The sequence below is a fragment of the Emydura macquarii genome, unplaced genomic scaffold (assembly GCF_026122565.2).
Source record: "Emydura macquarii macquarii isolate MOO-44397 ecotype Brisbane River unplaced genomic scaffold, CSIRO-AGI_Emac_v2 contig_1363, whole genome shotgun sequence".
NCBI classification, from domain to species: domain Eukaryota; kingdom Metazoa; phylum Chordata; order Testudines; family Chelidae; genus Emydura; species Emydura macquarii.
The window spans coordinates 2,915,548-2,937,684 of NW_027131500.1; the positions used below are offsets into that span (position 1 = coordinate 2,915,548).

A 22,137-nucleotide genomic window follows, 5' to 3' on the forward strand; every position below is an offset into this window, starting at 1 on the left:
CCATCAATGAGAATAGTTAAACCAAGTAAGATTCAGAAAAGTAAGTGGTAGGTGTTCATCAAAGGGAAGGTGATTCAGAACTGCTTTCTTTTATGAAAATCTTGTATCAAAAGCTCATACCCTATATACAGAAGAAAATCCTATCACTGTATTTATCCGCTATAAATCATATAGCATTCATAGGAGTACAATATTACTCATTCCTGTATTACAATATTAGGAAGAAATATCATTTTAATGCTATCTCCAGAATTCTGCTTGCTGTATGTAGTATGAAAAAAACAGAATTTAAAGGGCCAAACTGCTATTTTTCCAAGATCTGGGACCAGCTACATGGACTAGGACAAGGGACTATTCTAATTAAAATAAAATAAAATAAATTTTGTGAACAAAGAAGCTAAAGCCTCTGCTTCCTAACAGGCAAAACTCAAAACTACTTTTGATGGGAAATAGCATACATTCTGGGATCAGATAGCAGCAGCAGCATTATTTAACACTATCCAAGACACTGCTCAAGGCAAGGACTATGACAAAAAAGAAAATAATAAAGAATGAAAGGGTTTCACTGTGTATCATATCAACCTGCCCATTGTTGTTCCTTTCTTCCTTCCTTCCTTACAAGGGAAAGATGTCCTATGCATTTAACACAATATTCTTTCATACAGTGCAGACCTGTAACACATTAACAGTGTGGGTCTTTATATTGTATAGGATAGTATATTTATAGTATACTGTGGCTCTTTATATTATAGCAATAAAAGTTAAGTTGGTGAAGTAAAATACTATAACATTATCAGGTGCAGGAGTTAATAATTTTAATAATTAATAAAACAGTTTTAATAATTCTTCAGGACTTCCTTTCAACAAACAAACAAACCAACCAAAACAAATAAAGTGAATTTGTTTTGGATAATAGTATTAATATACTAAAAGTGCTCATGAGTTTTCATTTTATACTTCAAGTTTTACAATATGAATTTTTCTTCTTTTCTTAGTTATAACTAATTTGTTCTACCTTGTAATAGAGTGAAAAAGCCATGGATATTATCAATAATTATGATGTCCATAATCAGTAAGCATCTGTCGAATGCTTACTAGATATTTACTACTACTACTTCTATAAAATAGAATTTTATGACTTCTTCATTATTTCCTTACTCATTACGGTTTTTTTAAATGGCTACCTTTTGTTTTATTATTAATACATTGCCACATATTAGCATGAAATTCTATATTGCATCATATATCTGTGTTTATCAGAAATCCAAGACACTCAGTACCTGTATCACTCTGTGTATGTGCTTCAGCTTTCCCAGTCTCCCCTGCTATGCCCTTTGTCCAATCTCAGTGTCCTATCCATCACCATGGGGCTTCTTTTCTCAGTCTCTTTGCCTGGCCAGTCCTAGTTCTCACCCTGTACCCTGGTGTCCTGCCTGATCTGTCTACCCTCTCCCTCACCTCCTTTCTGTGACCACAAGGTCCCGCTCTCCTTGCCCAGCCAGTTCAAGTCTCCCCTTCTGGTTCCTCATTTGATCTTAGTCTCCACCCACCGACTGGGTCCCAGTTCCAGGTTCATTGCTCAACCCATTCCAATCTGCTGGCTACCAGTCTCCTTGACAAGACAGTCCCAGTCTCCTCTTGCAACTTTCAGTCCCATTTTTCCTCTTTCTCTGCTACCAGCCTTGGCTCCTGGTTTTGGTTCAGTTCTTGTCTCCTATGAATTCTGTTGATATGACTTCCTTTTCCATGCTGCCTGGGTGTGAGCACGAAGTGGCATTGGGAACATAGTAGAGAAGGGCTCCCCCTTCTTTCAGTTCTGCTGCCCAGATCCAGACTCAGCACAGCATGGAACAACTGGGAACTGCAATTGTAGGGAAAGTCCTGCTTAGCCTGAGGGTGGACCAAGCTCAGTACAGGTTGAATCTTTGGGGAATTAAGCTGCAAAACTCTAGCAAGTCTCTCCTGAGCACGCAAAAACTGAGATTTTTCAGAAGCTAACAACTTGAGCAAATTTGGGTGAATTTTGACAGGGATGACAGAAGGCTACCTTCCCTCTCCCCCCAACCAAATTTCGAGTCCCTGCTCAAAAGTATGGGACCACTAAAGTGTCTCAAAGAAAAAGTTTTTCAACTTTTTTTTTTTTTTTAAATGGGCAAATTTTTCCTTAGTCTCATTCTTGAAATGGTTGAATCATTTTGGTTGAAATAAATAAATAAAAATCAGCCTGCGGTAGATACCCAACATGCCAGATTTCAGCCCAAACCATTAAACCATTAAACAAAATGACCATCAACTGAAAATAGGATCTTAAAATAGGAAGCGTCAGGCAACCTCAATAATAGACTGTGCTACCAGCCTAACCTATATGCAAAAATAAAGAAATAAATAAAAATCACTTTTAGGGAGAACAGGAACATTTTGACCCAAAAGGTGAAGGTTTTAGAAAATTATGAGACATCATATAAATGGGAGGCTAAAATAGAAACTGTTATGAAATCTCATACTGATGTTGAATCTTCCCTGTGTACTCAAATTTTGGGATTTAGATAACTCGTGGAGAGAGTATCAGATTAGATCAGTTTAAAGAGCAAGAACAGGTCCTTCACACAAAACCATGGTAAGCTTATTTCACAAGATACATAGTGCTATGTATTCACATGCCCGAAATTAGAATAGTGCCCCAAGGTAAAGCAAATTGTACATAACAATAAGATGCACTTTGAGATTTGAAACTGTTGTACAATATTTAATCAACTGTGCACTCTGGAAATCATATAAGGTTCTATTACTAAACACTAGGCACATGAATCCTTATAACTTTTACTTTAGAATGTCTTTTTTATTTTTATTTCAACTTCATTATATTAATATGCTCTTCATCGGCCAAATAAAAAATAGCAAAGTTAAGCAATCCTCAAGGAACAGCATATTATAATGTAAATAATACACACAACATGAAAACAAAAGAACAAATATATAATGATTCTAGCTGTGACACAGTGCGTTAGTGTGGTTGATAAACTGCATCTTCATGCTGATAGCATACTGTAGTCTCAAATCTATTATGCTTTTGAACTGATGTGTTATTATATTTGGACAACTTTCACACCAGGAGGTGATCCCTGCTAGAGTAATTTTAAAAATGAAAAGCTTACAAACAAGATACATTTTATTGCTATGTTACCTGAATTAGTATCAGCTAACAGAAATTTCACATAACTTAGTTCCATTTGCCAAATACATGCATTTGCGGTGTCCATTACAAACGTATATAATATGAATCTGCATGTTTTTATTAAGTCTGCTAGTTAGCTGTTATGCATCTGAATCAGCATTGTGTAGTAATTGATCTAGAGGAAACAGCAGCATTTCTACCTCCCGACCCCCCACTTTTTTAAATTTTTTTTTTATTTTTAAAATAAGTATAGTACATTCACACGTTTAGTTTAAAAAACCAGAAAAATCTTAGGAATTTATGGTGGCTTTTTGCAATCTTTTCAAATTTGATTAAAAAATTAGATAAATTTAATACACAACTATCATATCGATGTTAATCTTAGACTAACTGGGAATTAAAAGGGCTGTTGGAAGTAGAAGTAAATTCACTTATAGTGGAATATTTTTATATTCACTAATTAGTTATTAAGGATTAGATACTGAGCCCCTTACTCAGACCTTATATTTGTCACGTCACTGATTGAATCAGTGACGTGACAAATATAAGGTCTGAGTAAGGGGCTCAGTATCTAATCCTTAATAACTAATTAGTGAATATAAAAATTCTCAGAGTAAGATGACACACAAAATGAGTGAGGGTATCAAAATTTGGACGTGCGAGGTTTTGTTTTAAACATATCGTTAACAAAAAGACAACAGAACAGATTTATTATTAATAGTTTATTTCTGAAATTCACCTCTTTGTATTATTGAGTAACGTTGCGTTCATTAGAAGCTGTGTTCCTTTGTCAGGCATTTCTTTTATGGGGCTTGAATCTAAATATACTGCATTATGTGGCAATAAATTGTCAGCACTGCAGAAATGTAATCCAAATAGAAAATGTGTATTAATATAAAAACTTAAGTACATATGGAAAAACTGTATAGAGAAAAATATTTAGAAATGTATTGAGAAATTTACTTTACATTTTCACCTACATGGAAGTCTCTATTACCAGACGTATTTATTAGCAGCTGAGATTTTACACAGGATGCTTAAAAAAGTTAATGCAAAAATTAAAAGTGTAATTTTTAATATTGGAAGTTCTTCCTCTTTGATCAGTGGTTTTACTGTAATTACCTTTCATAATATTTATTTAATAAAAGCAGCTGAATAATAAGTATCTGATCGATTAAGGGCCTGATTCTGGAAGCTGTGTACCCACAGTTTCCATCAGACACTCATTTTCTTAAATATAAGCTCACAAAATTTGGCATTCAGAGCTTAATGTACTTTTATTTATAAAATAATAAAAACAACAATAGCTTAAAATTTAATGTAATTTTAAAAATGGAAACATAAAATGAGAGATTATCCCAAATGATATTTCGGTAATTTAATCAGATTTTGAAGTCACATCTTTCCTTCTGTGTCAACAGCTAGCATCATATGAACACTTAGAGTCACGTACCCATCCCCATAACTGCTATCGTGGCATGTTGGAGTAAACACATCCATCTCTATAAGGTTGTCATGACCATTTGCAAGAACTGCTTGATTTCCTAATTTTCTACATACAGAGATAAGATACAAAAACAGGAAATTAGATTGAAAGTTTTCAAATTGAGGAGACTGTACTTTTTAAAAATCATCGAAAGCAATGCTAGCAACTTTACTTAAAATTATGTAAATGGAGGTAAATCATGAATACAGCTTATCCAATTTGTTCAAGTTCACATAAAAAGAACTGGGAAGCTGACTTAAGTTATCATGAATTTCACTGAATTGGACATTGTATTATTGGATCAAGCACATCAACTATCTGCTCTTAGAGACTTATGTCCTTTTTCCTCCAGTATTTTGCACTTCTGGAGAAGTCAGCCTTTATATAAGGCTTCCCTACAAATGATTAATACACCTTTTGTCAGTGTCTTAATCAATATTAAAGGCATTAGTTTAACTAGAAATCACCCCAATAAAAACACATTCTTGTTCAGTAGTAGAAATACTTCATCATGCTTGAACATTTCCTAAAACCTTCACAATCTTAAAAGAAGTCTTGATCTAGTTTGACCGCTTTGGAAATGATATATCTAGGCAATTTTTTGCAGTGCCACCTTTTAGACTATTAGTGCTTTAATTAAATGCTTCAAAGGTGTGGAAATATTTGCCAGTCATTGATTATTTCTGCACCAATTTTCTTTTTCTTCTCCACAATAAAATTAGCAGATAATTAATTTAATATAATGTAAGGTTCCCACTTGTTTCCTTTTTAATTATAACTGAAGCCCAAAAAAGGACAATACAACATTAACAAATAACTATAAAAATTGTGTTTAGTTTCTTGGCCTGCCTAAAAGTGAGATGTTCACAGTCCATTAGACAAAATACAATTCCACCTTCTCTGACACATTAAACTTCTAATATAGCAAGTTCAACTAATCATGAGTCAAAGAGGTTCTTTGACTCATGCACACCTTAATATAGATGTTGGATAAAATTACAGAATTCTAAGAGCTACATTTCAGAAATGGAGCATGGGAATTTTCCCGTGCACATAAATTCAGCTTAGTGTTTAAAATTCCCAAATACTGCTTGGAAAAATTACTGAGAAAAGAGTTAATTTTGCTCTAATGAGATGTAAGAATTTAAACTTATTTTTTCTTCTCTGTTTCCCTAAGATATATAATCAAGTGACCTTGCTTTAAAGAGGTTTAGTACATTCAGATATTTAAAAGACAAAAAGTATTAAGGAAGAAGTAATTCAATATGCAATTTCATATATTAATAATTTGCAAAGCATTTATCAAGCTACAAGGTAAAACCTATGGAAACATAACTAATGAACTATCAATACTCAAGAAGGCATTCAGCATAATGTAGGATGTTAATAAATCTTTTATTAAAGGACTACAAATGAACCATTTTATTAACACCTAATAAGTAACTACTAAACAATTTAGCCTACATTTGTATTGAGAAACATGCAGTTAACGAGCTGTACAATTTCTTTAGATCTGGGCTTCCCAACAAGGGGTCCAAAGACAAAAGTGGAGAGTTACTTGGTACAGCCCTGATACTATACTCCTTCAAAAATTATTCTGTTTTTGCCAGCAGGTATATTGCTCCTACAGCTGACCATACACACAGGAGGAGATGGAAAAGAGGCAAATATTCCAGGTTGCCAAATGCCCCAAAAAGAATTCATGGAGGGGGCAGCAAATCAGAAATTAAAATAAAAAAAAAAAAAGATTTTATTTACCCTCAACAGAACAAAGTTAGTTGTTGCTTACTCTCAGTAATCTCATATAAAGGGAGTGTGGAGAGAGAAAAGGAGTTACTCATGGTTTTAGGTCCTCATAAAACTTTAAGGAAAGAGAATCCTTTATATAAAAAAGCCAGGAATCCCTGCTGGATGTTATTGGCCAGTCACCTCACAGTTTGAGCATTTAATCAGTAACAACAGTGTTTACACTACAAATATTGGCAGAAGATAAAAATAACAAAACCACAATTATTTTGTTAAATTTAAAAATGAATCCAACTTTATAGAATATATATCTAGAAATCCAACTTCAAAATCAAAATGAGAACTTCTCCAAGAGGCTAGATGCTAAAACTAAAACCCCTTTCCGCATTCATCCCTTTCTCATGTACATATACACTAAAGCAGCCTACACACTATTGAGCTGTTCACAGGACTGAGTCATATGTCATTCACTAATCAGACATCACCAGCCTGTGCCTAAAGAGAAAGAAAGATGGTTATCTACATACAATTGACTTTCATGTTTTCTGTCTTTAAATGACAGTTGTGAAAAATCACAGGGCATCTAAATTAGGTAAAAAAAAGCTGAGCATTGGCATAAACTAAAATAATTGCTAGAAATGAAACAAATCACTATATAGAGAAACAGATAAAGGCAGAGACCTAACCCAGATAAAGTTAATATAGTTGAAATTGAGCCTGAGAATCACACTCTATAGGGGATCTTAACTAAAAAAGGAAAAATCAATGACAAATAAGACTCGTTCCTCACCTCAAGAGTTCGAACCAAGTGAGACTATTAGAGAAACTACAGTAGGGCTGTGTTGGTTAGAAGGTGAGATTTTCACATTTCAGCTCATGTTTAAGGGTTCAAGAACTGAATGTTCAAACACTGTGATATTAGATGTTTAGATTAGCAACATTTAAAAGATGTGACAAGTGTACTTTGCAAAAATATTCTATCCAGTTTGGAAATGGCATCCTTGTTTAAAATGTATATTCTCTTTTTTTTGCACACACAGTGAAAAATAGGTGTCTGCTTTTTTCCTGTGCCAACACGACAATAAAAGCAAACATCAAGAATCACATGACTGTATTGCAGATTCACAGACTGTCCTGAAAAGGCTGAATGTCTTAGTAGTGAGCTCTTCCCCATTCACTTATTCGGTAAGGGAACGGTTTCTTAGTATGGTTAATAAATAGTGTGGACATGGTGAAAACAAGTGTAATACTGTTCCACAGCGAATGTATATCATAAAAAAAAAAAAATCCAGTAGGGTTCAAGAAAGGTAAGAAATGGAGTGGCTAAGTCCTGTTTTGTTCCTAAAAAGTTAGCAGGGAAGATTTAAACTTATTGTCTGAAACCTCTGGAATGACAAAACTGCTTACTGTAGTGTCTAGCTTCAGGTTATATGTTTTTGATAAGTCAAAATCTGATTTGACTATAGTTCAATCTGCTATACATATATAATTGAAAAGGCTTCAAACAATGAAGTTAACATATATTTCATAAATATTTGTCAAAACAATTATTGGCAGCTACAATGCAATTATGCATATTCAGTTTGATGACAACTGGAAAATTTCTTTTCTCTTTAATAAAAAATGTCTATTTGACAATAGTGAATTAGTGCTGATTGACTGTTTAGTGAGCATTAATTAGTTATTGTTGGTAAATTTAGCTCTGTACTAATAAGTGCTACAAAATTTTTTACACCTAAATCTTTAACTAAAAAGGAATTCTGCCCTTTTTGATTTGCTCTTGCAAAATGATAAAGAAATTATAAAAGAGAGACAAACTATGCAGTGTGTAATAAGAAAGTGAGTTATCTTGCTCCACTAAACCATAAAGCTTGGAAACAACCTACCTGCTTAGGCTCTTGTCAAAGAGGCAAAGACTACAGCACTGAAAAAACATTATGAGAGCCCCCTCCCTGATGAGCTGATCTGCACAGCAGCACTGGTTTGGCTCATACATGTCTGGCAAACAAGGGTGAGCAACATGTTCACAATAATCAAAACTAATAAGGATTATGAACACGGGGGAAATGCTTGTCCTCAAAACGTAGACATCCCCAAAGCCCAATTATCATGTGATACACATGACAAAAAAAAAAAAGAGTCTTCTGAAAAGCCATTCACAATGTGGGTTTTGGAGAGAGGGGAAGATCAAAAATATCTTAATTTATTTTTATATTTCACAGCTTTTAGTTTTGCTGATTGAACAAGAGGAAATTTCTCTTTTACTTAAGTATTTTCTTTAGAAATTCTACACTCTTATAGTCACTAAATTGTTACCTGCTTTCCAGTGGCACATTACTGCCAAGGACCCAGCTGTCCTGCAGCTGGACCGACTCGGGTGTGGTTTGCAGCTCGGCGGGCAAAGCAGCCGGCGGTGCCGGACTCTGGTTCCTCCTATTTGTCAATGAGTTTCTGTTAAGGGAGGTGATAGATGGGTGATGCTGTGCTGAATGCTGCTTGTGAGAAGGTGGCAAAGGTTGCAGGGTCGACTGGCCTTGGTTATTTGGAGGTTGCTCTGAGAAGAAAGAAAATTGAAGTTTGTTATAGATCACCCTCGCTTTTGCTACAACCAAAGCAGAATGAGAAAATGAATATAATCCCATCATCTAATATATTTGCATATTATTCTATTAGCAGGCATTCAGTGACATTCTCTAAGAGCAAGTTTACCCTTGATACACCAAGTTCTAATTAATATACAACAGATGGGAAAATTGCTTTTAGTTTTAATTTGTTTCAGTTTTTTTATCTGATTTTATTAACACCTACAGAAAACAGCATCTGACAGATTCCCTAATGTGCCTTTAGATTTCAGCTTTTTTTAACAAATCAACCCTGAAATTAAATGGGTAATTTCAGTAGAACACAAAGGTTTTTGAAACGCTTATAATCCCTATAATTATTTAATGGAATTTTTTAAAGCTTTATTTAACTGCAATAAATTATTACAAGCTAGTTGCTAAACAGCAGTAGACTACTCTAGTTTAGTACATTTCAAATAAGGCAGATCTGCACTATGATCTGCTAATAGATGCTAAGTATTCTTTAGCAGAAGGTCACTCTGTGAAGCAGATGTTTCTTCATGGATATTTAACAGACGGAATCACATCTGATTACAACGTCAGAAGACTCATATACTTAATGACCGTTACATCCATTAGAACACACACAGAACAGATTTTCCAATTTCACACTATGTGGTATAACTACATTTTGGAGTAAGTCACAGGTGATCAGAGAGTCGTGCCACCAAGACAATGGTGGAAATATTTTGTTCCTAAACTAAAAGTACATAATAGCCATAGCTAATAAGTCAAAGGTCTGAAAGCAAGATGTTTTATTTTGAATGATCTGGGAGCTAATGATGTGCCTGACAACATTTACATAAAATTGTATCAGACTTAGATATAATCTAATGAGATGCTGAATGGATTTGGCTTCAACACATACAAATTATCAATCTTTGACTGAATATAGTTTAAAGGTTTTTAAGTAATGTATTAAGACATGTTAGTAATGTAAATGTGTGTATTAAACAGAATAATAGACAGGGGTTACATTTTGTAAGCACTGTTAACACCAGCAGAGATTCTTAAGCTGAGTAATGTGGCCTTCAGATATGATTCTGTTCGCTGGAACTGAATATACAATCTGCAATGACTTGAAAACCATACTACAAAACCCATAATACAAGGGTATGGAAATGAAAAGATCCTTCTATTGAGAATAAAAACCAATTATTACTGCATGTTTCTGATAATCTTAATAATCCATATAACAGTAATTTTACAATTAATAATTTTTCAGCCTCGTGTGCACTAGGGACAGAGGTGATAGCCTGACACGGGAAAATAAAGCCCTATTCCTTTGCATCATCTTTTCTTAGAGGATCCCACTCTCACATCCAGTGAAGAGGTCTGGTTCATTACTTTACTATAATTTAGACACTCAGTTTGACTCAGGCAGCAATGTTGAAATATGCCCTTTAGCGAGTGGCAGGGTTTAAACAATCCATACAGTTTTGCGGAGTTTAAAAAACAAAACAAAACTTCTACTAAATTCACGAGAAAATTTACCGATCAGGTGGCATACAATTATTCAGTTTAGTCTTTACCCACAGTAGGTGTCATCACTTATGTAAAATCACTATGGAGGCTTTAAGGAACATTTTAACAAGCCAGCTACAGGATAATTTAACAGGCTAAAGCTGGGAAAGACTTTTTCCCCCAAGTATACTTAAAATTTTATCTGATTTAGATTAGGAATTAATTATCAGATGTCACAAATTAACTATGGTCCATATATATATATTACTAACACAACAGGGAGCCATACCACAAGTATACGAAAATAAATCCTATTTCTTTGCTGGATAATCTAAATTAATATTTGTCTCGTAAACCACTTTTCTTTCTTTCTCTACTCCCATCAATTGCTCTACTTGTCTAGCATTATCCCCCTCCTCTTGTGCAAACTTCCCAGGATAGGTGCAAGAGTCTTTTCCTTTGCAGTTCCTATAAAATGAAACATTATTTTGGAACTTCTCCATCTCTTCAATTCATCTTCTCATTTAAAATTTCAATTGAAAACAATTTTCTCTTTGTCTGGCATTTTAACATTGTAAAAAGCAGATCCAGCTCCCTACTCCACGATTAGAGAGAGCCCATTTGTGATAGAAGTGATGTAGATCTGTTGTACAAGACAGAGAGTTGGATGTGAGGAAGATACAAAGCCTGCAGGATGGGGCTAGGATCTAAGATCTGCCATGGTATAGATTCTCCCAGCACCTCCCTCTTAACCTATGTGGCTGAATCACGGAATGCTACTTTGGCATTCTGAAGGTAGATACACAGATATACAGCAGCTCTGTGTAGTAGAGGGTTGGGGCTATTTTTGAACATCTGCCCAGCTCACAGCCCAGCTACTTCAAATCAACACCTGGGCTCTAGATTTGCACCTAGACACAATTCTATAGAGCCTTTGAGACACCACATATATACACTCACCAAAATAATGCCATATGATAATATAAAAATTAGATATTTCCCCCTTAAAAACTAAGATTAAACTGTACGGCACGAAGAACTAGAATATCAAAGACTAGACCATTTTGTAAGATTGATAGGGTCATAGTCCACTGAGGCCCTTTTAAGTCTCTGAATCAGTTTGCTGAACCTGCTACTCTCCACTGTATCTGATCATGGCTTGAAACTAGTGGAGAATCAGGGCCCCACAGTATTAAAATCCTTTAAAATCACATAGAATAAAAAATACATGAAAAATTTAAGAAGGATTAGAAAAAATTCCTACAAATTAAATAAGTAGATAGGTAAATATGAATGTCCCCCTGACAAGTGGGTTCCTCAGAATTTTGCAATATTAGAACTACTGAAAATTAGTTATACCTACAAATTGCTTTTCTTCAAATTGGTTCATTCCTACCTGCCAAAGTGATATTTTATAATTATGAATATCATTATTGATTGATCTTTTTTCTCTTATTCCTTGAACCCACAACTCTTGGCCATAAAATCCATAGCAGACATTTCAATCTTATTTAATTGATTTGTGAGGAAGAAGTAGACATTATAAAAGTAGCTATTATAATGCTATATAGTTAAGGTTGCATCAATTTCTGTCTTAATCCCTATTTTCATGGATAAATAACTAAACAATAGTTTGCTTTTTATAGCATTTTCCACACAATATCAAAGTGCTTTACAAACAACTAAGCTTCCCAACATCTCTGTGAAATAGTGACATATTGCTATTCTCATTTTATACATAGGGAAACTGAAGCACAGAGAGGTTAAGTGACTTGCTCAAGGTCACATGGGAAATCTGCATCACAGCCAAAAGAACTACTTAGATCTCCTGCCTGACAGACCTACAACCCCAGCCTTCCTCACCTTTCCATAGTTAAGGGCCTGAGACAGAGGGCAGCTGTGTGATTACTGGACCATAACATATGGATATGGATTTCTTGAGCTCTGCAGCCTGGAAGATTATTCTTGCTTCTGAAGAATGTAAAGAAAATATTTTCTCTGCACCAGCCACAAATGTAAGAATAGGTATTCTGCAGCTTCTCCTGTCAAAGCTGGATTTTTATACATGGCAATCGGTTTCTTGGGAAAAAGGCATCCTAATGGAGGGAAGTGTTCTTCTCTCAGTTTGTGAAAAATCAGTGAGGTTTGGAGGAATTCTGACGTGGCCTCAGCTAAACATATAGGCTCCACGACTGATTGCTCCATTTTGAGGGTAAGTCAGGAAGAAGAAAACAGGGTGAAGCAGGATGAAGGCTATAAATGGTACGATGAGTATGTTGACAGGAGCAGTTACAGGGCTCAATTACGCTCTTGGGCCCTCTCTACACAAGAAAGTTGCAACAATTTAACTTAAAGTGGCTTTTAAACTGATTTAGTTAAACCTGTGCAAACCTCTGCGTGAACACTCACATTCCATCTTAAGAATGGTTTATTTTGGTTTAACTTAAACAGATTCCTCATCAACTAAAGATAAACCAAAATAAGCCTAATTTACACAAAATAAGATGTCTGGACAGGGGTTTGCACAGGTTTAGCAATCTGTTTAAAAATCACAAACTGTTCAACTTTCTTGTATAGACTAGGCCTTAGTTACACCACAGCAACCCCAATGAAGTATTTATCTTGCAGAGAAGATTTATGCAGCTAATGCAAATTGGCCCAACAACAATCCATTGCAGTAGTGTTGCCCAAATATAACGGAAATTTTTAACCTTGTGCTGCATTTGCTGCATAAATCAGTGTCTCATAAACACACCTCAGCCTATGTATGAAACTATGAATTCATACAAAATGGGACAGAAAACTGCCTAAGCTTCATTTTTCATATTATTTAAAACTTGTTTTTTAATAGTTGTTTACCTGAGACACCAGCAATGACGTAAAGCAGGCATTTCAATCCTGGAGGTAAATTATACGTATTCTGCAGCCTACCACAATATCTTTTTCTCTTTCCTTTTTCAAAAATTAATTTACATTTAATTAATTTTATCATTTAATTGTTACTGAATTTCAATAGAATATGATACAATAAAAATGCATATGTGAAAGTGAAAAAGGAGGCGACAGGAAGAGAGATATATAATAAACTAATGTATATCTTTCTAACATGTATGTTTGATAATTATCTAACACTTTGCAATTCTGGGTTTTAATTCAGAAAGAATGGGAAAAGTAGATGAAATATCTACGAAAGAAAGTAATTTGTTATGTATTTCATATGGTATCCTTTCCATACCATTTAGACCAATGAGACCCATCTCCTAGCCACTCAACTGAGGAAAGGACAGATTTTCACTCGATAAGGATTAGGCTTATTTGGCAGTGTTTCATTAATTTTAAAAGAAAATAGAGCTACCACGATGAGCATGAAAAAACAAACAAGTGCTGTGTGTATGAAAGGTATTAGATGCATGCACTTTTTAACGCAAAGAAATATCACTGTCAGAATTAACAATTTAGGAGTAGGCAGTATAGTTGTAGCCATGTCGATCCCAAGAATATTAGAGACACAAGGTGAGGTAATATCTTTTATTGGACCAACTTTTCTCTCCCACCAACAGAATTTGATCCAATAAAAGATATTACCCATCTTTTCTCTCAACTTCGAAGTAGACTGTTAAGGATTCTCCACCAGGAGGAAGCCTTCCTATGGAATCCTGATGTGGTGACATCATAAGACAAATATCACTATCTATTAGAAGTGAATAATTAGGGCAGACTACATGACAAAGAGAACTGGTAATGATCAACAGATTCCTTAATTTCCAGGTCACTGGTTGGAATCCTGTCCCAGGTTTCTAGTAATCAAAAATCATTTCCATGTGAACTTGTTGGATTGTCTATGTAAAATAAGGTGATGGATTCAAAACATTCTTTAGTTGACTAATGGCCACATCACCCAAACCACTGTAGCCTTAACTAGCAGCCAGACTGACGGTCTCAGCAAACATGACCAAATGAACCTATAGGCTCAGCTACTCACAGAATCTAAGAGGTAACCTACTCCCTTCAAATCAGTGTTGAGACAGGCTGTTGGCATTACTACTGCTTGTATTGTATTTGTTCTGCAGATAAGTAAAACAATTCAGTCTTCAGAGCTATTGATTTGGCAGCACCTTTCTCAAGCACTAAGTGCATTTAATTAATTAAAACAAAGAAAAAATCATAGGTTTGATTTTTGAATCCTCTTTATAGGAAAAAATCGATTCAAATGTTCTTTCATATCTATAACAAGACCTATTCTTTAAATTAACTGTTGATTCTGTGAAATACTAGGCTGGGGTTTTGTTGAGATCCCCCTGGTTTTCATTCCTTTACTAGTCAGATGCTACTAGCAATAGCGACAATACATCTTGTAATGTGTTAACCTTGTGATTGTGAAGGTCTTTAATTGGATTATTTTTGTTAATTTTTTTCTATACCTCCTACTTTTAGGTATATTCTCCTGAAATACACACTGACACGTGTGTCAATCAGCACAGCTCCTTTCTGCTTATCTGGCAGTTCTAACAGAATCTACCCACATTTCAGCCTTCCTGATAAATGCATTTGACCAGTTGGTGGATATAAAACAATCTATTAGCTTAACTATTGCTGGACATACAGACTAAGTGAATTAACCCATTGGCTGTTGCTCTTCTTGGGGAACTTGCTGTTGTGGTAGCTGTCTGCTTATGGGGAAGCAGACAAGTGTACTTTGATCAAGGTACATCACTGTCTCTCTCTCTCTCTCTCTCTCTCTTTAATGATAATATAAAAAAGGAAAAAAAATCATGCCAGTGTTTGCCTCCTTATCAGCACACTGCCTACAAGTTGACATGCCATCAAACCTCTTGGGAGTGAGCAATAACCAGTGAATTTATCTGCAGACTATGCACTGAACTATTTTATCACCTTATTTATACACCTAAAGTCATAAAAGGGAACAATAAAAATGTTCTTCTTCACACCAAATACTTTTCTTAAACCTAAAAATTATTCTATGCTTTAAAAAAGCATGTTTTTTTCTCCTGTAAAAGCAAAACAGACCCATTCAAATACAAAAAAAAAAAAAAAATCCAGACAGGCTCAAAGGTGTGTGTGAGTGGGGGAATGGCAGAAAGAGAACAAGCATGAAGGGAGGCAAACAGGAGGAGGACAGCAGTCTCAAAAGTGTGAACATTGGTGTCTCAATATATAGGGAGTAGCTCTTTGTGTGTGCTGAGAATTTGCTCTGTCTGGGGAAGTTATCCTTTGTGGGAAGTCGTTTCACATTAGTGGTGTTGCTCTGTGTGTTGGTATGTCTATACAGCAAATGAAGGTATGATTGTAGTGTTGGTAGGCATACCCACATTACCTTTAATCTAGCATGTACAGGTAACATTAGTAGTGAAGACATGGCAGAGTGGGCTTCTATTTGGGCTAGCTGCTCCAGTACAAGTCCACTAAGCACCTTGGGTACATCTCCGGTTGCTAGTCTGCACTGAAGTTCCTTTTGCCATGTCTTCACTACTACTGAGCAAACAGCTAATAATGGAGTTTTGGGGGTAGTTAAGGGAGGGGATTTTTCTCTAGCAGTAGGAACTAGGAAGAGAAGATGACAATAAAAGTGACTCAAGGAGGAGAGGAGACAAAAAAGATGGCCAGATGCAGAAGCCCTGGTGGTGGAAGCTATTTATGCAAGAAACGTCACCTGTTAGAACTCACGACAGAGACTATGCAAGGATTAGAGATGCAGCTGGAGACAATGATGGTATTCAGATGGAGATTTGAAGCTATAATGCAGGAAAGGAGAGAAGAGGTGGTACAGATAACTCAACAAAAGGACCTGGAGGGCAGATCGTCAGAAGGTGAGGGTGACCCATGGAAGAATGTGATCATGGGGGCAAGATGGAGGAAAAAACTGGCTGGTGGAGATGAAATTGAGTTGAGTAACAGATTTGTTGTACTGGAGAAGAAGGAGGAGAAACAGGTAGAAGATAGCATGGTGACAAAGAAAAAAAAAGGAAGCCAGTCCCTGCAGAAGAAAGGGACAGTGGAGATACCCTAAGAAATAGAAAAAATAATTAAATTCATGGAGGGAAATGGAAAAGAGAATGTAATACAACATGGGTTTACCAAAGATATATCATGTCAGAGTAACATGATATCCTTCTTCTAGACGAATACTGATTTTTTTAGATTACCGAAATGCAGTTAATATAATAAACTGGAATTCAGTAAAGCATTTGATATGGTACCACATGGAAAATTATTAGTTAAATTAGAGACGATGGGGATTAATTAATAAGACTTTTGAGTGGGTAAGGAACTGATTAAAGGGAGAAGAGGGTTGTGCTGAAATGTGAAATATGGGACTAGAGAGGTTACTAGTGGAGTTCCTCAAGGATCGATCGAGACCAATCTTATTTAATATTTTTATTGATGACCTGGTCACAAAAAATAGGAATGTGCTAATGAAATTTACTGATGATACAAAGTTGGGAGACACTGTCAATACTGACAAGGATTGGAATATTATACAGGAAGAACTGTATGACTTTGAAGACTGGAGTAAAAGAAATGAATGACATTTAATAGTACAAAGTGTATTCAGGGTCTACTAATAAGAATTTGTGCTATAAACTGGGGGCTCATAAGATGGAAGCAACATAGAAGAGAAACCTGTCTGTGTTGGTAAATCACAGGATGACTACAAGCCTGCAATGTGATGCAGCTGCAAAAAAAGGCAAGCAAAATTAATTCAAACTGGTACACTTGCAGAGAAGAGCTAGTAGGATGATCAGGGTAATTGAAGGCCGATCTTATGAGAGGAGACTAAAAAAGAGCTTGGTTTGTTTAGTCAAGCAGAAAAAAGACTGAAAAGGAATACGATTACTCTCCATAAATGCTAGGGGGTGAACACCAGAGAGAATGAAGAGCTATTTAAGTGTTTGCACAAGGACAAATGGGTTTAAACTGCCCATGAACAAATTCAAGCTCAACATCAGAAGAAGGCTTCTAACCATTAAAGGAGTGAGATTCTGGAACAGCCTCCCAAGTTGTGGGGGTGAACAATTTAATTAGTTTTAAGAAAGAGCCGGACAAATGTATAATGTGATTGTATGACCGGGGTGCTCGTGGGCAGGGCTCAGCAGCCCTGAGGTCCTTTCTGGTTTATGTCTGATGTTTCTAAAATCTCACACTTCAGGGCTCCAGCTGGTCACCTGCAGGGGGTGATCTGGAAGGGATCTCCCCCAATGTATTCTCTCTGTGTTTGGTTTTTATCTCCTTGTGAAGCATCAGGATGGTCATAGCTGAAGATGGGACATTGGGCAGGGTGGGCTGGCAGTGGGAGGTAGTAGTGAGAATTCTCTCTCTCAGTGCTTGATTGGTTGGTGCTTGCTCACATGCTCAGCGTTAACGGATCACCAGATGTGGCACTGAGCTTGGGGTTTTCTGACCTCTCTCTTCAGTGTGTAAATGCAGGTTACTTGCCAGGATCATCTGGGTGCATCTCATCTAATCAATTTTCTGCCATTGCAGGGGCTTTGGTGCACCTTCAGTCTCTCTTACTCTTTGCCCATGGCACACAACAGTCTAACCTCCCAAGGGCTGTAATGTTTTGGTCTAATTTCAGTTGTTGGGATTAATGTGCAGCTGCTGTGTGGTGTTGGTGGCCTCTGATACACAGGTCAGACAAAATGCTCTGGTGGCTCCTTGTAGCGTCCCTGTGCTATGATCACAATTTCATTTGTGATATAGACGCGGTTTGAAGCTCCTCCCGCCCCAGCCACAAGGTATGTCTACACAGCTTGTGGCAGTGAGCTAGACTTGGGCTAGTGGGGCTTGTGCTCAGTGCTCTACAAATAGCTGTGCAGACAGTACTTTGAAGTTGCAGCTTGGGGGTGGAGCTCAGGCCCTGAAGCCTAGGAAGCTGGGCAGGCTTAAGAGCCCAAGCCCAAACTTCCAAGCACCGTCTACACAGCTATTTGTAGAGTGCAAGCACAAGCCCTGGGCTTGGAGGCTCATTGCTGCGGGCTATGTAGACGTACCACAATGTCACAAAGTAAAGGAGGAGTTGTTCTTTGTGAAGGATTTCTGTCCCAAACTAAGCAGAGCTGTTCTTCATAGGGGAAGAAGAGGGCCTCCTATGGCCTTTAAGCCTCAACATCCCTGGTTTTGCTGTTTCTGAGAAGCTGGCCAGAACCACACAGTAGCAGCCCTCCACAAAAAGTCACTCAGAAGAAGTGAATCATGACAACTTGCTTGTAGATGAACTTGAAATCATGGGTGACTTCAGCCTGGGGAACATTTGCTGGACATCTCATGTGGCCAGTAACAAAACTTCCTAAGAGTTTTTTAAAAAAATAACAGATAATTTCATAACACAAGTCCTGCACCCAACATGGGGGTAACTCAATATTGGATTTCATTCTGATGGGCAAAGAGTATTTCATTGCTGACCTAAAAATTAGCGGTTTCTTAGATAACAGTGATCTTGATTCAGATACATATACTTCCTGAAAACAGACCAACCAATAATACATATAACCAATAATTTGCCTTTAAAAGGGCTAATTTTGTAAAGCTTAAAGCAACTGTTGGCACAACTGACTGGGAATATAAATTTAAAGTGGGAAGTATTAGCAAAAAGAGGGAATTATTCAAGGACCATCTACTGGAGCCCCCCAAAGTCGTAATTCCACAATCATGAAAAGACTTATGATTAGTCAAAAGCCATCCTTGTTAAAAGGAGACATAGAAGCAATGATAAAACACACAAAAATATAGGAAGCATAGGAAAAGGGGGAAGTAGACGGTAACTGATAAGAGAAGCTAAAGTAATCAATCAATGAAACATCAATAACCAATAGGGTTTAAGTCAACAATAAAGCATTTTTAAGTATATTAGGAACTAAAAAAGCTCTAGGTTAGATATACAGTAGAATCTCAGAGTTACAACCAGCTCAGGAATGGAGGTTGTTCATAACTCTGAAGTATTCATAACTCTGAACAGAATGGTTGTTCTGTCAAAGGTTTGCAACTGAACATGGACTTAATACAGCTTTGAAACTTTCCTATGCAGAAGAAAAATGCTGTTTTCCTTTTTTTTTTTATAGTAGTTTATGTTTAACACAGTACTGGACTGTATTTGCTTTTTTTGGGGGTGGGAGGGAAGGGTTTTTGCTGCTGGTTGCATACTGCTGGTTCGAAAATGAGGTGTGTGATTGATCGGTCAGTTCATAATTCTGAGGTTTCTCCTGTAGATCTTTAGCTAGATTAGATGTTAAAACTGTAAATGGTATGAAAAGGCAAAAATGTTCAATAGATTTTTCTGTTCTGTATTTGGAACAAAGCAGATGGATTAAAAAACTTACATTATATGGAAGTTTAAATTTTTTTTTATGTTTAAAGTTTTAATAGGGCATATGTTAGTTGGACAAAAAACCTGATTTACAGATAGATCTCAAAATACAGAGTTGTTAATGCAGAGAGGGGAATGATTCGTGGCTATTTAATATTTTTACAAAGACCAAGGCAACGATATAAAAATGGTTGTGGGTAAAGTTTACAGATGATACAAACATTGGTAAGGTTATTAAATAAAGAGGACAGGTTACTTTTACAGAGTGATGTGAACTGTCTGATTAAGTGGTCACAATTCAACAAAATGCATTGAATGCAGCCAAATGCAAAGTAATAAAGCTGAGAATCAAGAATGTAGGTTATACTTATAAAATGGGAGACTCTGTCTTGGAAAGCAATGACTCAGAGAAGGACTAAGGGGTATCTTCGATAATTGTCCCAATATGAGCTCTCAGCACAATGCTGTGGCAAAAAAGGCTAATGTGAGCCTTGGGGTGTACCCTTTGGTTGCTGGTGTGCTGAGATCACTGCCTATCATACTTTGTACTCCCCCATCAGACAGTCTGTATTCATTTGTTTCTTATATTAAGATTGTAAGTCTTTGGGCAGGAAATATAATTTTGCTCGGTGTACATCATCTAGAACGATGGTCCCTGTCCTTGAATGGAGCTCTGAGGCACTATGATAACACAATTAATAATAAACAATAATACTAAAAAGGGGAAATATCAGATAGAAGTAGGCAAGTGATCCTCCCTCTGTACCACACATTGGTATAGTAGGATACTGTGTCCCGTTCTGGTGTCCACATCTTACTTGAGATTGGAGACTGTACAAAGGAGGGCCACAAAAATGATCCAGGGGTTGCAAAACAAGCCTTACACTGTGATGTTTAAGGAGCTCAACTTATTTACGTTATCAAAGAGAAAGCTGAGAGTTCACTTGAGCACTGTGTATAGGTACTTACACATGGAACTAACATAGGTTGTGGGGACCTTTTCAACTTTGCTAACAGGGCATAATATGTTCCAGTAGCTGCATGGTAAAGTTAGACAAATTCACCATTGAAATAAGATGCAATTTCCTATATGAGAAAGTAAACAAACATTGGAACAGCTTATCAAAGGAGACAATGGACTGAGCATTGCTTGGAGTCTTTAAAATGAGATTAGCTATGTCTAAAATATATGATTTAATCTGGGAGAAAGTATGGGCCTTTATGTACAGTGTCTTGGGCTGTTCATCCCCTTCTTTCACATGTCATGGGAATAATATGATCATCTGTATACCCTCAACATGCTCATAATGCTTGTAGTCATACATTAAGATAATGATTACAATCAAATCTCATGTTACAGAGTTTCAGACAGACAATTGCCTATGGGTGTCACAAAGGAATTCCCCCTCCCCTTCGCTGCACAATTGGTCAGATGTATTGTGGGTTTCTTTTTTTTTTTTTTTTTTGCCTTCTTCTGAAGGAGTGTCTTCACAGCACAGTTAGCTTGAATTATAATTCGAGTGTTAACCCCAAACCCAACTCCCGTTCGCACCCTAAGGTCTCTAATTTATGTTAAAGTGGTATGTTGAAATGGAACTAGCTGGCCAGCCAGCAAATGTGGACTAAGTGGGCTGAAACGTGAGCCATGCTGCTGCTCCAACTAATAATGCAGTGGTGATGCAACAGCTCAAATTACAACAACTCTTTAGCAGGTAAACCAATCATTCTGTGCTGCCAATCAAGTCACTGTGTAACTCTAGTGTTGTTTTGTAGATAGCTTTAATGTAGGAACTCAAGTGTACTAATTGAAGGTAACTCTTACAGTGAAGACAAACATAGCATCAGAGATTGACCACAGCTGAAGACAGGATACCACACAAAGGGAACTTGTGCTCCAGGATGGTACAGAGAATCCTCTTCTTTTGATGCCTGGTTGATAGGTCTTGTCCACATATTCAGTGTCAAACTGATTGCCAGATTTGGGGTTGGGAAGTAATTTTCCACCACATCAGATTGGCAGAAACCTTGGGAGTTATGGATCCCCTGCCAAGATCATTTGGGCATATTCCACCTAATGAATTCATTGCCCCTGCAGAGCTTCATGCACTGGTGCCACTTCAGTCTCTTATGTTCTCTGACTCTGGCACACAACAGTTCAGTTTCCTGAGGAATGCCTTTAGTTACACTAAAACATGGCATTGGGCACAACATAGGTGTATCTTGGTGAAATTTAAGGTCATCTGAAATACAAGAGATCAGACTAGATAATCTAATCGTCTCTTCTGGCCTGAAATCTATTAAATCTAGTTAATTACCATAA

General features: G+C 36.5%; 1 protein-coding gene across 1 annotated transcript in view; it reads right to left on the reverse strand.

Moving 5' to 3' along the window:
- The window catches only part of TENM3 (teneurin transmembrane protein 3), a 569,896-nt gene that overhangs the window by 156,719 nt on the left and 391,040 nt on the right, over positions 1–22,137 (reverse strand). Inside the window, exons 7-8 of the mRNA XM_067551693.1 lie at positions 8,724–8,961; positions 4,629–4,727 (exon numbers count right to left, since the gene is read on the reverse strand). Of these exons, the coding sequence (XP_067407794.1) occupies positions 4,629–4,727; positions 8,724–8,961 (337 nt within the window). The remainder of the gene's footprint in view (positions 1–4,628; positions 4,728–8,723; positions 8,962–22,137) is intronic.